Raw genomic sequence first — 17,086 nt, forward strand, 5'->3', positions numbered from 1 at the left:
CTTGTATCTTGAGGATACTTTGCCATGCAAAGTGCTTCCTTCTTTATATCAAAACCAAAAATTGTGTTTTAACTGGATTGTAGACTTCCTTTAACAGATGTATGAATATAAAAGGGATTTCAAGAATGAAATTATTCAATTTACACTTAACCTATTATATATACTATGTGTGAATGAACAAACTAGATCAGGTTTTCTTTAATTTAAAAACATTATTTATATGAATATATATGTGAAAAATAGAATGACAATAAATGAAGAGTTAGAAATCTCTCTCTCATTCACTTATTCTTTCGTTTAACAGGTGTTTATTAAACAAATGTTATGTACAATGTACTCTGCTAGGTGTTTCAGGCTAATGGTTAAATATTTCATGGTCTAACAACCTGACAGAGAGATAGACATGAATTTGGAAAGTGAAGGTATCATGTGCAATGGCTGGGCACTTTGGAAAGGAGTAGAGAGTTTTTGTTGGCTAGAACATAGGTTCATGTGTCAGTGCAATGACAAAGATTTAATGAGGTGCCCTGGGGAGGGCCTTGAATGCAGGACTGTGGAAAAGAGTGGATAAATTATGGCTTGACAAGCAAAACCTCAATTCATAAAAACAAATTCATAGTAATCACAGTCACTACTGCTTCTATTCCACTGTAAAGATGCAAAACACATAAAAAGTTTGTTAGCCTCCACCAGTTCTTCCCAAGAAGCATTAACCTTTCTATCAAGAGAAGGTGACATTTGAACAACTAACTATAAAAGAATTAAACTGGACCACTTTCTTACATCATACACAAAAATAAACTCAAAATGGATAAAATGCCTAAATGTGAGACCTAAAACCATAAAAATCGTATAAGAGAGCACAGGCAGTGATTTCTCTGACACTGGCTACAGCAACATTTTTCTAAATATATCTCTTGAGGCAAGGGAAACAAAAGAAGAAATAAACTATTGGGACTACATCAAAATAAAAACTTCTGTACAGCAAAGCAAACCATCAACAAAAAACAGGGAGGCAACCTACTAAAGGGAAGAAGGTATTTTTGCCAATGACAAATCCTATAAGGGGTTAATATCCAAAATATATAAAGAATTTACACAACTTAACACACACAAAAAAACCCCAAGTAATCTGATTAAAAAAGGGCAGATGACCTGAATAGAAATCCAAAGACATATAGATGGCCAACAGACACATAAAAGATGCTCAACACCACTAATCAGGGAAATGCAAATCAAAACCACAATCAGGGATGCCTGAGTGACTCAGTGGTTGAGTGTCTGCCTTTGGCTCAGGTCATGATCTCGGGGTCCTGGGATGGAGTCCCTGCTTCTCCCTCTGCCTGTGTCTCTGCTCTCTCTCTGTGTCTCTTATGAATAAATAAATTATATCATTAAAAAAAACAATCATTAAAAAAAAACACAATCACCTCACACCTGTCAGAATGACTAGAATCAAAAAGACAAGGAATAACCTGTGTTGGTAAGGGTGTGGAGTAAAAGGAACTCTTGTTTTGGGACTATATAGCCACTATGGAAAACACTGTAGAAGTTCCTCAAATAATTTAAAATATAAATACCATGACTCAGTAATTCCACTATTGGGTATTTACCCAAATAAAATGAAAACACTAATTCAAAGGGATGCATCCACCCGTATGTTTATTGTAGCATTATTCACAATAGACAATCTATGAAAGAAGCCCACGTGGCCATCAATAGATGAATGTATAAAGTGATTATATATATATATAATGGAATGTTATTCAGCCATAAAAAAACATGAAATCTTGCCACTTGCAACAAGAGTATAATGCTAAGCAAAATAAGTCAGTCAGAGAAAGGCAAATACCCTGTGATCTCACTCATATGCAGAACTTAAGAAACAGAAAAAATGAGCAAAGGATAAAGAGACAAATCAAGAAACAGACTCATAACTATGGAGAACAAACAGGAGGTGGGTGGGGGATGGGGGAAATAGAGGATGGAGATTAAAGAATACATTTATCATGATGGAAAAAATTAAATAAATTAAAAAATAAAAAAATAAAGAATAAAAGCAACCCTACCAAGGGTTTACTAAGGGTTTAAACCAATCTTACCAAGAGTTTCAGATTCCAGTTGATTTTCTATCATGGCTTGAAGTTCAGAGATGGATCATCTAAGGCAAGTGCAACTGCTCAAAAATGCCATCAAGTATTTGGGCTCCACCTATTTTAAATAATAAAATTAAAAAATTAGCTTTCAGCCTTTGTGGTCATTGTTAAAATATAGCTGCTGTAACTCCAGCATTGAATCCAAGTTATAGGCAGAAAGAGGAAGGCATGCAAACAGCAAGAACATTTCTTCATGAGGCTTTGCCCTTACACTATAGAAACACAGAGCAAAGTGGGAATAGAAGGAAATTTTCTTAGCCTAATAAAGAGCATCTACAAGACCACAGAATACTAAATGTTTTCTCCCTGATATCAGGAAAAAGATAAGGATGTTTGCTCCCACCACTGCCATGCAATATTGTACTGGAGATTCTTCATAGGTCAATTAAGTAAAAAAAAAAAAAAAAAGAAAAGAAAGAAAAGAAAAAAAGAAAGAAATTAAAATGTACCAAATTGGAAAGAAAGAATTAAAACTATCTCAATTTGGAGATGACAGGCTATTACCTAGAAAATCCTGAGAAATAAGTTCAGAAAGATGGCAGGAGATAAGATAAACATATAAAATTAAATTTTTTTCCTTTTTTAAAAAAGATTTTATTTATGTATTTGAGATAGAGAGAATGAGTGGGAAGCAGGGAAGAAGAGGCAAAAGGAGAAGCAGGGAGCCCAACACAAGGCTGGGATCAAGACCTAAGCTGAAGGCAGACACTTAACCAAATGAGCCACCCAGGTGTCCCCTCAATTTTATTTCTATACACTTGCAATGAACAACCTGAAAATGAAATTAATAAAACAACTGCATTTATAATCACACCAAAAAGAAAAAATATAAGTTTAAGTAAGTGTAAAACTTGTCCATTGAAAACTACAAAATGTTAAAAGAAAATGAAGACGAGTTAAATAAACAGAAAGCATCTCATATGTTTGGATCAGAAGACTTAATATTATTAAGATGGTAGTACTTCCCAAATTTATACACAGATTGAAAGCAATTTGAAGTTATTAAAAGTTCAGCTGCCCTTTTTGAAGAAACTGACAAATTGTTCCTAAAATTCATATAGAAATTTAAAGGACACAAAAAAGTTGAAACTGTCTTTAAAAATAACAAAGTTGGTGGGCTCAAACTTTCTGATTTTGAAACTTACTATAAAGCTACAGTTACCAAGACTACAAGGTGTGACTTAAGGCTAGACAGACATACAGAACCACTGTAATAGAATTGAGAATCCCAAAATATACCCTTGCATTTATGGTCAACTGATTTTCAATAAGGGTGCCAAGACAATTCAATGGGGGAAAGAATAGCCTCTTAAGCAAATGGTTCTGGGACAAGTAGGTACCTACATGAAAAACAAAAATGAAGTTGAACCCTTTTCTCATGGCACACACAGAAAAATGGATTACAGATATCAATGTAAAGTTAAATGTAAATGTAAATGTAAAGAGCTAAAACTATAAAACTCCTACAGGAAATATAGGAGTAAATCTTTATGATCTTGCCTTAGGCAAAAGCACAAATAACCAAAAGCAGAAGTAACAAAAAAATCTGACAAATTAGACTTTATAAAAATGTAAAGCTTTGTGCTGCAAATGATACAAAGAAAATGAAAGTACAACCTACACAGTGGTAGAAAATATCTTCAAACCATGTATCTGATAGGAGAATTATAGTGAGAATATGTGAAAAATTGAGAAAACTCAGTAACAAAAAGATAAATAACCCAATTAAAATTGGGTAGAAGATTGTAACAGACATTTCTCCAAAGAATGTATACAACTAGTCAATAAGCCCTAAAATGCTTAATACCATTAGTCATGAAGAAACTACAAAGCAAAAGCACAATTAGACTTCATTTCATTCCCATTAGGATGGCTATAATCAAACGACAGACGACAATGTTGGCACGGATGTGGAGAAATTGGAACCCTCCTACATATTGCTGTTGGAAATGTAAAATGGTGCAGCTGTTGTGAGAAATGTTGGCAATTCCTCAAAATGAGGACATTCTGAAACAAAGAACCTTGTGACCCAGGAATCCCACTCCTAGGTGTATGCCCAAAAGAACTTGCATTTATTCCCACTGTTTGGAGCAAATTATTAGGCTGCAACAAACATTCCATGTTTCCAAACCTTCAGAAACAAGGCATCATTAGAATGAGAATACAAATGCATTCTACAAATTTGGGATTTGACAGGTTTGTGGATTTGCATATGATGCATATAGGAATTTGTCAACGGAAGTATATTTAAAATAATAACACTGAACATATTTTTCACATGTCTTAGGATTTTAAATCCACTTTATAGCTTTTGTGCTGTCACATTAAGCCTCTAGCAAGCACAATCAGAGCTGAGCTTCATTCTCAAATTTTTCTCTAGGCTATTATCAATTACTTATTTTACAGAATCAAAGACATCACAATGTCTGTGCTTTGAGAGAATTTGCTCTTTTTACAGACATAGAGTTATAATGAGACGCTTGCTATTTCTTCTAATTCCTAAAACTACAATAGTGTGATTTATATTTATTTTAATTTCCTCTCCACTTGGACTAGATGCAAAATGGAAGTAATTGAAAATGCAGTCAATGAAAAACAGACCAGGAGGATGCCCCATTTTGCTGAGTTTTTCCTGGTATGACAATGCAGGTTCCTTCTTAAAGCTCTGAGCCAGCTTGGGACAGGACTTTCTTGGAAATGGCCAATTTCATTTGGATAAGTAAAGAGAGGTCATAACAGAGACTGTTGCAAAAACAGTGCCCAGAAGCCACAAACATGAAGCATCTGACTGGAATCTGACATTCTTGTACCTTAGCTGATGCTATGTTAGTGAAAGATCTTAACTCGTTTCCTAGCTTGAAAGCCTTTGGGGCAAATGGACATATAAACTGTCAATCCTTCAGGCCTACCTTTTTGTAATTGTTTCTGGATTTATCACAGGGACAGATTCCACAGACAATTGGGCTCACATTTTCCAAACTGTTGAGTCATACCTTTTTCCAAGATTGCAAAGAGGAATCTAAAATTTTTTAGGAAAACCTCAAGGAAAAACAAACAAGTAGCCTAGAAAGTGATTTCCACGATAACAAAGAAGACAGAGATAATACTTTCTATTAGAGAAAAATTTATTTTTGATGACCTCATCTCACAGTCAACCCCTATAAACACAGGTTCTGCCTATAAATTGCAAGAGCTGCACAAAGAATGGCTAGGCTCAGGACTTCTGCTGGTCTCCTGTCTGGCTTCCGGTTAAACAACAGCACACAGCCAGCTCTCCAACAATGGTCTATTCCTCCCCATATGGTCACCTCACCACTCCAGCCAGAACAAGCCAGGACACAGAGGACAGAAAGAGCAGATGGGATCTGAAAAATGCCTGAGTCTGGCACATGCACATGTTCCATTTTGGATCTCTCGCTCCCTGGTGCCCACCATACTCTCCTCCTTACTTCATGGTCCATGCAGTACTGTTGCTTTCTGGCTGGTCAGTCTCTACCTCCTCTCACGACAGCTTTCATCCAGGTTTGATCTAGCCACCCTGCAACTTTATATTACATGTTAGGAAAACAATCTAATTAAATCCCATTGCTATGCTGGTTTTTAAATTTTGTGACTCCAGAGGCCTTTCCTTTCTTATTCATCCTTCCAGCTGCTGATTTCTGGAAGGATGGGTTATATGTGATCATAATAAGTTCAGAAGAAGATTTTGTGGAGGGAAAGTAGAGATGGAGAGTCAGCTACTTATTTCCTCAATTTCCATGGCCTGGCTTATTTTAAGTACTCAGAGTTATAAGATGATTGGTGACCTGCCCCGCATTGGGCTGCCCGCTCAGTGGGGAACCGCTTCTCCCTCTCCCCCTGCTAGTGCTTCCTCTCTCTCATAAATAAAATCTTTATAATTTTTTTTTTAAAAGAGTGACCACTAGTCTAACAGTCTTCAAGCCAATGCTTCATATTTTAGATTTTTATTATGGCAGCACTTCATTTCTGGATACCAGTTTTTGTACCAAGTAGTTATTTCTACATTACAAATCACCACCAAAATTAGTGGAGTGAAAGGATTACACATTAGAAAGAGAAATCTCATGGTATATTTGATTCTATGACTAAATTTTTTGTGACTTAGGAAAATTAACTTTTTTCCAGATATTAGGACATGACTATGGCACAAGTTTGTAACCGAAGACAGTGATGAAGATGTGAAATGAAACCAGTTCCTAAAGTAGAAACTACTGCTTTATAGTTATGAGTAACTACATTGTCTTATGTTTGCACTGGGCTTTATATTTCATCCCAGTACTTGCTGTGTCTACTGTTTCATTTTTCCCTCACAAAGGTCTTATGAGAAGTTATTTTGCATCCATTAATTTCTATTATCGATCTTGAAGTCATTACAGGTCAGTTTGAATGTCCTAATATATATATTGAATATTATATGATATAGCAAAGGGACTCCCTCCTAATGTCCAGTCTGGGGCTTTCTCCATCTGACCACACTGGCTCCTAGGGAAGGTGAGTTCCCAATTTGTCAGAGGATACATTAGAGAAGCATCTTCACTTAGCATCCTTCCACACATACAATTTCATGCCTGCCATAGCCAGTTATGGTGGGTTGTCAGATTATCACCAGATCTCTACAACCTTCTTGATATCTTCCTCCAATGTGCAAAGTAAAAAGACAATCCCTCCCATGAGTTTTGCAGTTTAAATAGTCAAGTACAAGGCACTTCATATTGATTTCTAGCTAGACATAATTTATATGTGTAAGGGAAGAAAAATAACTTTCCTTCTACCCTTCTCGGTTCTTGGCTGAGACCTCTGTAATAATAGACTAACAAGGAAAAAAACAAACAAACTGAAATTCATTGACTCATATACTTCATGTCTACATAGGAGATACTCAGGAGAAAATGAGTAACTCCTTTAGGTGACACATGGTAGATACACTTGCCCTGAGCACTGCATAGCATATCAACTTATCAGATCACTATGTTGTACACCTGAAGCTAATGTAACATTGTGTGCCAACTATACTCAAGTAAAAATAAATAAATTCTTCTTAAAGAAGAGTAAATTATTTTTTAGGAAAGATGAGTGGGCCCTCGGAAGAACAGATGGGAGGTATGATAGTTTGGGACACAGTTTGCATGTGGTGTTGACCTCTAGTCCCCTCACATGTGAGAGGAAGCAATCTCTCCTGGTTGATAAAACTCCTCAAGGAGGATCTATGACAATTTACTTCCTTGAGGCGGATTTGTCTTTACCAGGTAAGCTTTTCTCTGCATTTGCTGTTTTTCAAGTGCCTACAGTTCAAAATAATCAATATACCAAAGCAGCATATTTTGGGGTGGCACATCCTGAACTCCTTCAACCATATTTTGGAACGACGTATCCAACTATTGCTTACATGCTACCACATTAGCGTATTTTGTTGCCTTATCCAATTGGATTTAGAGCTTGCTTCCATTAGTGTGGTGACTCATTGCTACTTAAGTTTGGTCCAAAAGAAAAAAAAAATGCTTGTTTGGAGATAAAAATAAAAAATCCTAACATGGCATTGAGATAATAGAGTTCAAAAATGTTACCTTTATTCTATTTTAAAAGTAAATGAGGCAGCAAAAATATGATCATTCCTTTATTTTTGGCATGCTGTTTATAAACTGTCAGCTTTGAAGATCTTTTAATATATATTTTGAAGAGAAAAGCACATTAAATATACTTTCAATTGGAAACTAAATCTTAAGTTTTCAGTCTATAAAAGAAATCACTGAACTACCCACATCATTAATAAGAGCTCTGCTGGCATGAAAAGTATATATAAAATATAATTTACTTCAAGTTCAATACACTGGAATGACAACCGGCCAAGTTGTAGAATTTAATATGACCTTAATTAACTGGAATCACATTCTGGAATTAAGTCAAAGAGAAGTAGCTAAAGATACAATGTTTTCTGTTCATAACAGAAAAGCAGGGAGCCTCCAAAAAGATATGGCTAATAACTATTAAACATCAGAGTCAGATACTGTTCTAAGAGTTTTTTTTTTTTTTTAATTTTTTATTTATTTATGATAGTCATACAGAGAGAAAGAGAGGCAGAGACACAGGCAGAGGGAGAAGCAGGCTCCATGCACCGGGAGCCTGATGTGGGATTCGATCCCGGGTCTCCAGGATCGCGCCCTGGGCCAAAGGCAGGCGCCAAACCGCTGCGCCACCCAGGGATCCCCCTGTTCTAAGAGTTTTATGTGAATTAACTCACTTTATTCTCACAACAACCTTGTGACTATTATCACCTCCATTTTACAGGTAAGAATGTTAGAGTGCAGCAATACTGGCCAAGGTGCCATAGGTAATGTGACAGGGCCAGGATGCAAACCCAGATGGTCTAGATCAAGATTCCAAATGCAGTATCCATACTCCATTTGTGTTTTAAACTAAATCACAGGTTCAGACTTCTAATAAAAACATACTTGACTATCCTCCAGTAAACAACAATTACAAATGCTGGATAAAAAACTGAAGACAATACTTGAAGGCACTGATGAGCAAAGAAAGGAAGCTGACAATGGAGAACATGCAATCAAAGAAGAGAACCACTTCTATGAAATGCACATTTAGATAGCTTTTCCCCTGAAGACACTTCCAGGTCTGCATAATCTTTAACAGAACTCAAGTAGAAAGACCTAGTTGTATTGATCTGAGGGGGCAGGAGACGGAAGTTAGAGGTTAAATCCTGGAACAGAAAAAATGATAGTAAGGAGAGCCCCAGTCCTTGGCTATACCTGAACTGAACATGTGTGGGGTAAATCAAAGAATTTACCCTGAAAGGCTGAGATGGCTGCATAGAGATTTCAGTAATGCCCCATACTAAGACTGAGTTTGGGTTTGGGTCTAGCTCTACTTGAGAGGCATGGGAAACCCACATTGCTTTCACTGGACACCAGAAGGGCCATGCTTTAGGAATAAGGATCATATCTCAGGAGTCGTTTTCCTTACCCTACCACTAAAAACAAGAAAGATACCTGCTTTAACAAAATCTAAACCCAAGAGCCTACACAAGACCAAGAGCCTCTACGAATCTATCACTAAGAGAGAAAATAGGCAGGGCTATGAAACAAGTCCTAGCAATTTCAAAGGACTGAAATTATACAGACTATGTTCTTTAACTACAACAGAATTACGTTAGAAATCAGTAACATAAAGATAACCAAAATATCTCCAAATATTTGGAAATTGACACCTTTTTACAAAGCCTGTGGGTCGGGACACCTGGGTGGCTCAGGAGTTGAGCATCTGCCTTTGGCTCAGGACGTGATCCCGGAGTCCCTGGACTGAGTCCTGCATCTGGCTCTCTGTATGGAGCCTGCCTCTCCTCCCTCTTCTTATGTCTCTGCCTCTCTCTCTGTGCCTCTCATAGATATTTATTCATTTTATTTATTTAAATAAAATCTTAAAAAAAAAAAGCCCATGGGTCAAAGAAGAAATCACAAGAAAAAAATGAACTTTTAAAAGATTTATCCATTTATTTTAGAGAGAAAGAGAGAACATGAGTGGGAAGGGCAAAAGGAGAGGGAAACAATCCGAAGCAGACTGCCTGCTGAGCAGGGAGCCCAATGTGGGGCTTGATCTTCTGACCCTCAGATCATGACCTGAGCTGAAACCAAGAGTCAGATGTTCAACTGACTGAGCCACCTAGGCACCCCCAGAAGTAAAACTTTTAAAATATTCCATGCAAACAATGCATAAAAAAGCTGATATAACTATATTAAAACCAAACATTATAAGATTCAAGACAATGAGAGGTCTTTAATAATAATAAAGGTTGAATTCATTAAGAACGTACAAAAACTCTCTGTGCACATATTTCTAATATGAAAGGTATAAAGCAGAAATTGGCAGATCTCAAGGGAGAAAGAAACAATTACACAATTGCAATTGGATGGCTTTTTAAAATTTTTCTATTTATTTCTTTGAGAGACAGAATGCACATGAATGGGGACAGGGGTAGAAGGGGAGAGAGAGAGAGAGAGAGAGAGAGCGAGCGCATACCAAGCAGATTCTCCACTTAGTACAGAGCCCAATGCAGGGCTTGATCTCACTACCTGAGCTGAAATCAAAAGTCAGACCCTTTACCAACTGAGCCACCCAGGGTCCCCTCAATTAGATATTTTAAAACCTTTTCCATCTCAATAATTAATAGGACACTTAGACAGAAATACCAGTAATAATATAACAAATTTTAATAGCAGTAACAACCACCCTGATCTAATTGATATTTAACGGAATGTTATACCTAACAACTGGAAAATCTTTTCAGATCCACTTGAAACATTCCCCAAGACAGACTACATGCTGGGTTCTAAAACAAATCTTAATAAATTTGAAAGGATAAAAAATTATGTTCTCTCCTCATGACAGTATTAAATTAGAAACTAATAATAATAAGATATCCAGAAAATGGCAGGATATTAAAAAAGTTAAGCAAGATATTCCTAAATAACCCACATAAGTCAAAGAATAAATCACACAAGAAATTAGAAAACAGTTTGAAATAAATAAAAATGAAAATATATCAAAATGTGGGGGATACAATTAAAACAGTGCTTGAAATGAAAATTAGAGCATGAATGTCCATATTTTTTTAAAAATGGTAAAATTTAACAATCTAAGTTTTCATCTTAAGAAGTTTAAAAAAAGAGAGAATAGAAGAAACTCAAAGTTGGTTGAAGAAAGCACATCATTAAAGATAAGAGCAAAAATCAATGAAACAGAAAATAGAACTAACAAAAGAGAAAAGATCAATAACATTAAAAACCTTTAGTTAGAATGATTAAGAAAAAAACAAGGTAGACATAAATTACCAATATCAGGAATGAAGAGGAGCTGTGAACCCATCAGCCTTAAAAGGATAACAGAAGATATAATGAAAAACTTCATGTCAAAACATTAGACACTTTAGTTGAATTGGACAAATTCCTCAAACAACATAACTCACAAAGACTGACTCAGAAGAGACAGAAACCAGAATAGTCTTACATCTAGTAAGGAAATTAAATGTGTAACCAAAATCAATTAATCAAATAAACAAATCTTTCCACGAGGAAAACTTCAGAACCAAATGATTTCACTGGTGAATTAAAACCAGAGTTACACAAAGTCATAAATTGAAGAGGAAAGAAAAGTTTCCAATTCATTTTTTAAAATCAGTATAACCCTGATACCAAAACTTGACGAAGACATGACAAGAGGCAAACATTCTCAACAAAATATTAGCAAAAAAAAATATTTTTAAAAAAATATTTTATTTCTTTATTCATGAGAGACACAGAGAGAGGGAGGCAGACATACAGGCCGAGGGAGAAGCAGGCTGGATGCAGGGAGCCCCATGCAGGACTCGATCCCAGGGACTCCCGGATCACGCCCTGAGCCAAAGCAGACGCTCAACCGCTGAGCCACCCAGGCGTCCCTCCTAAGGTGAGGCCATGCTGCATTTAGAAGTAGGTTCTCACCACAAAAATACAGAAGTATTTTTAAAAGATAATACATCACCACCACATGGGATTTACTTGAAGGATGCAAGATTAATTAAACATTTAAAAATTTAAAAATTTAAAAATCAATGTAACTTGGCACATTAACATACCAAATATGAGAATAAAGGAAAAATCATAGGATAATCTCAACAGGTACAGGAAAAGTCATTTGGAAAAAAATACATTCTCGTAGAGAATAATGAAATTCCTTAGCAAACAGGGATAGGACTCTTCATTCTTGTAAAGGACCTGACTCTACAACACTCTACAACACACAAAATGGTGTAAGGTAGGAAAATAATTTTCCCTCTGTTGTTCTGAGTTCTTGTCTGAGACACCTGTAATAAAAGACACATTACCAAGAGAAAAACAACAGAAGTTTATTAGAAGTTAGTATACATGGGAGATATTTAAGGAAAAATGAGCAGCTCTCTGTCTCAGAATTTAGATTTATATACCATCTTAATAAGCAAAAAGAAGGAGGGATATAGGCTTATTAAGGGGATGTAAATGATTTTTAGGAAAAGTGGATGGGCCTACAGAAGAACAGACAGTAGGTATGACAGTTTGGGGGTGGTGTTGACCTCTAGTCTCCTCTACTCTTACAAGACTCCATCTTTCCTGGATGAAGAAATTCTCCAAGGAAGGCATTTATGTCACATGTGTTCCCTTTAGAGGACTTGTCTTTAGGCATATAAGAGGAGTTCAGAAAAAAGCATCTCCCTGCATGTGCTGTTTTTCAAGTGTCTACAGCTCAAAAGACTCATATATCAAAGTGGCATATTCTGCTACCCTTCAAAACCCTCTCCTCAGAAGATCAGGAACAGTGCAAATATACTGGAGTACACTCCTCTTCAAATTGTACTGGATATCTTAACACAATAAGGCAAGGAAAATAAATGAAAAGTATTAAGATTAGAAAACAGAATAAAGCTATGATTTTTCACCGATGACATGATGATGTACATAAGGAGTCTACAAACCAATCAATAGAAATAAGTGAACCTTGCATCATACATTGCATAATATGAGGTCAACCTACAAAAAGTCTATTGTATCTCTACGTAATGGGTATAAGTAATTACAATAAAATTTTAAAATAATACAATTTATACGTTTATAAAGAATTTCACCTAGGAATAACTTTAACAAAAGAAGTGTAAGATCTATATAGTAAAACCACAAAGAACTACAGAAAGAATTTTTTTTTTTTTAGGTTCTGAAGAAATGGGCATATATAACATATTCAGGGATTGGAAGACAGTATTTTTAATATGTCCCTTTTCCCAAATCTACAGGTTCAACAAAAACTTAATCCCAGCAGCTTTTCTGTAGGCATTGGCAAGCTCATTCTAAAGTTTGTATGGAGATGCCAAGGTCCTAGATCACCTAAACCAATCTTGAAAACGAACTCTGATCCCAAGACTCATTAAAATCTACATATTTGAGTCAGAATGGTACTGGTGTAAAAGCAAAGTTCAGAAATAGAGTCACATATTCAAAAATAATTTTCTGGCGTTTCATTGCATCTGAATCTTTGGGGTAAATCCCCAACAGTGCAATTGCTGGGTCGTAGGGCAGGTCTATTTTTAACTCTTTGAGGAACCTCCACACAGTTTTCCAGAGTGGCTGCACCAGTTCACATTCCCACCAACAGTGTAAGAGGGTTCCCTTTTCTTCGCATCCTCTCCGACATTTGTGGCTTCCTGCCTTGTTAATGTTCCCCATTCTCACTGGTGTGAGGTGGTATCTCATTGTCGTTTTGATTTGTATTTCCCTGATGGCAAGTGATGCAGAGCATTTTCTCATGTGCATGTTGGCCATGTCCATGTCTTCCTCTGTGAGATTTCTGTTCATGTCTTTTGCCCATTTCATGATTGGATTGTTTGTTTCTTTGCTGTTGAGTTTAATAAGTTCTTTATAGATCTTGGAAACTAGCCCTTTATCTGATAGGTCATTTGCAAATATCTTCTCCCATTCTGTAGGTTGTCTTTGAGTTTTGTTGACTGTATCCTTTGCTGTGCAGAAGCTTCTTATCTTGATGAAGTCCCAATAGTTCATTTTTGCTTTTGTAGATGGCTTTTAAGATGTTGAGGAATGTTCCCTCTGTCCCTACACTCTGAAGAGTTTTGATCAGGAATGGATGCTGTATTTTATAGCAGCAATGTCCACAATAGCCAAAGTGTGGAAGGAGCCTCGGTGTCCATCGAAAGATGAATGGATAAAGAAGATGTGGTCTACGTATACAATGGAATATTCCTCAGCCATTAGAAACGACAAATACCCACCATTTGCTTCAACGTGGATGGAACTGGAGGGTATTATGCTGAGTGAAGTAGGTCAATCGGAGAAGGACAAACATTATATGGTCTCATTCATTTGGGGAATATAAAAAGTAGTGAAAGGGAATATAAGGGAAGGGAGAAGAAATGTGTGGGAAATATCAGAAAGGGAGACAGAACATAGAGGCTCCTAACTGTGGGAAACGAACTAGGGGTGGTGGAAGGGGAGGAGGGCAGGGGTGGGGGTGAATGGGTGACGGGCACTGAGGGGGGCACTTGACGGAATGAGCACTGGGTGTTATTCTGTATGTTGGTAAATTGAACACCAATAAAAAATAAATTTATTTTAAAAATAATAATAATTTTCCAAAAGAAACCAAAGCAATTCATGAAAAAAAACAAAAGTCTTTTCAAAGAATGGAGCTGAAATAATGAATAAACACCAAAAAAATACGAACCTTGACTCCTATCTTACACTAACGCAAAATTATTAATTTGGGGTAGGACCTATACGTAAGCATAAAGCCATAAAGTCCCTAAAAGAAAACACAGCGAAGCAACAAAGGAAGAAGAGGTGTCTGCAAGGGAGGCGCAGGCTGGCTGCCTCCACGCCCGCGCCCGCGGCGGGGCCCAGAACCTTCCAGGAGCCCGCACGCCCTCGGCCGGCCGCCGCCCTGTGCGCAGGCGCCACCCCGGCGCCCCCGAGCGCCAGCGACCCCGGGCTACGCGACACACCTGGAGGCGGCCCCGCTGGCGGCCTGGGAGAAGCAGCCGGGTGCCCGACGCCGCGGGCACAAAGGGCAGCTGGAGCGGCAGCGCAGAAGCAGGCGCGGGGCTTCCCGGGACGCAGCCTCGGTGCGCCCGCTGCTCGGCCGGTCGCGTCGAAGGCGCCTGGGGCGGGGCCCAGAGACTGCCCGGCTTCCGGGCCCTGTCAGCGACCGCCCCCGCCCCCGCCCCCGCCCCCGCCCCCGCCCCCGCCCCCGCCCCTCGGCGGAGAGCCGCTGCGCACGTCACACCTGAGGCGCACGCGCCCGACCTGCCCGCGCGCTGCGTGGACCACGTGGGGCCCCCGGCGCGAGGGGGGCGCTGGGCGCGTGCACAGGCTCGAGGGGCCGGGCAGGTGCGGCGCCTCACGCCTCAGCCCGGCCTCCCGGGCCCACGGCGACCCGCGAGCGACTGCGGGCAGCGGCCGGGTCGGCAGCACGTGGTGGGCCCCGTGACCGGGAGAGGCTCGACCAGGTAGGGCCGCGGCGGGCGGCACAGCCAGCGCGGGCTCTCGGGCGTCCCTGGCGGCGGCGCAGTCAGGGCTGGGGATGCGGGCCCGGAGGGGGGGAAAACCACTGAAACAGGGCCTTCGTGCGACCCTAGGAGAAAGATTTCTTAGGCCATCAAAAACAGGAACCATAAAAAAAAAGGACAAGTGGACTTCACCATATTAAAATATCTTTTTTTTTTTTTAAAGAAACAACCCAGTACAAATTGAGCAAAAACTTAAACGCAAAAGAACGTGCATATGTTTATAAGCATAAGGAAAGAGGCTCAGGATTATTAGCCGCCTTGCAGACGTCGAGGTGGTACCACCCGGCCACCAGAAGGGCGGGAGACCCAAACAAAAACCCGGCCTTGACAGCAGAAGTCGACAGGCTGCAGAGAGAGCAAATGGAACCCTCATACATGGCTGGCCGGGGCATGGACTAACACAACCACTTGGGAATTTTGGCAATTAGCAAAAAAAGTTACATATCTACCCCGTGTCCCAGAAATTCCGCTCTTGTATATTTCTTCAAAAAAAGAGACACATCTCTGAGAAGACTTGTAGAAGGAAGAATGGTCATAGCGGCTTTACTCATCATGGCCCCAAATTAGAGAACACCTCAGTGAACATCAAGTGAATAGGCCTCAGGTGGAATTCTACTCAGCAGTGAAAAATAATTCACCGCTACCACAACGTAGCTGAATCTCAAAAACGTCCTGCCACATGTAAGAAACCAGGCCAAAAAAAAAAAAAAGTCCATCTTTGATTCAATTTATAAAAAGTATTAGATCAGGCAAGACTAAGCTATATGGTTAGAACAGAAACCAACTCGAGTGAGTGAATTGAATGCAAAGACTGGAGAGGAAAGTTTCTGGAAATGTTTTAGTCTTCACAGCATAGTGGCTATGCGGATGTATACATGTGGCAAAATTCACTGGTACAAGATGGGTGCATCTTATTATATTTCAATTAGACTCCTAAATATTGTATGTAAAAGAATTAAATTACTAAAATCTGTTACTTGTGCCTTGTTCTCTGTCCTGCAACATAAATGGAGTCAGTGGCTTGAGAAGAATAGGGTGCCAACCCCCCAAAGTGGACAGATGTTTTGAGATACAGAGAAGAGGACAGTGTCTCCTGAGCATTCACACACTACACTTCTACCACAGTGCATCAGCAGACACTATCATTCAGCAGCTCAGCTCCACAATCACTCCCATTTGCTGTGTTTATTATCTATCTCCCCAGAAAGGCAAATCTCTGCTGGGAATGGTTTCTCTGATGTCAGAAAAACCAGAGATGAAGCCTGAAACATATACCAATCTCTTATCTTCTATTAGCCCCCTTTTAAAAAAATATTTTATTTATTCATGAGAGACACACAGAAAGAGACAGAGACATAGGCAGAGGGAGAAACCTCCCCTGCAGGGAGCCTGATGTGGGACTCGATCCCAGGACTCCGGGATCACAACCTGAGCCAAAGGCAGACTCTCAACCCCTGAGCCACCTAGGTGCCCCTCTTAGCCCATTTTCTTTCATCTACATGTTATGAGTTAGCCTTTATGATGCTAGATTCTTGCTGCTGTTGTAATTCTAGGTGGCTGTGAGGATGCTCCAGGGATTTCTGTACCAATTCTGAATTCAATGACAAGTTGGAAAATAATTCTTTAAGTGAGTAGATAAATATACAAATAATAACATCCTTCCAAACCCAAGAATATTAGGTTGCAAATTTTTAATACTAGGCTTGATCTTTTACTGGCAACGACCTAATTCCGGAAAATATATCCTCTCTAAACTTTCTGCAACCAACTAACAACTACAAAAGACAGTCTAAATCATGATGATTTTCTTTTTCTT

General features: G+C 38.8%; 1 protein-coding gene across 1 annotated transcript in view; it reads left to right on the forward strand.

The window, feature by feature from the left end:
- LOC140598749 (uncharacterized) overlaps positions 1-17,086 on the forward strand; it is a 57,430-nt gene that overhangs the window by 19,534 nt on the left and 20,810 nt on the right. Inside the window, exon 3 of the mRNA XM_072757278.1 lies at positions 14,524-15,210. Coding sequence (XP_072613379.1) covers positions 14,524-15,210 — 687 coding nt within the window. The remainder of the gene's footprint in view (positions 1-14,523; positions 15,211-17,086) is intronic.

Source organism: Vulpes vulpes, chromosome 4 (genome assembly GCF_048418805.1).
Source record: "Vulpes vulpes isolate BD-2025 chromosome 4, VulVul3, whole genome shotgun sequence".
Taxonomy (NCBI): domain Eukaryota; kingdom Metazoa; phylum Chordata; class Mammalia; order Carnivora; family Canidae; genus Vulpes; species Vulpes vulpes.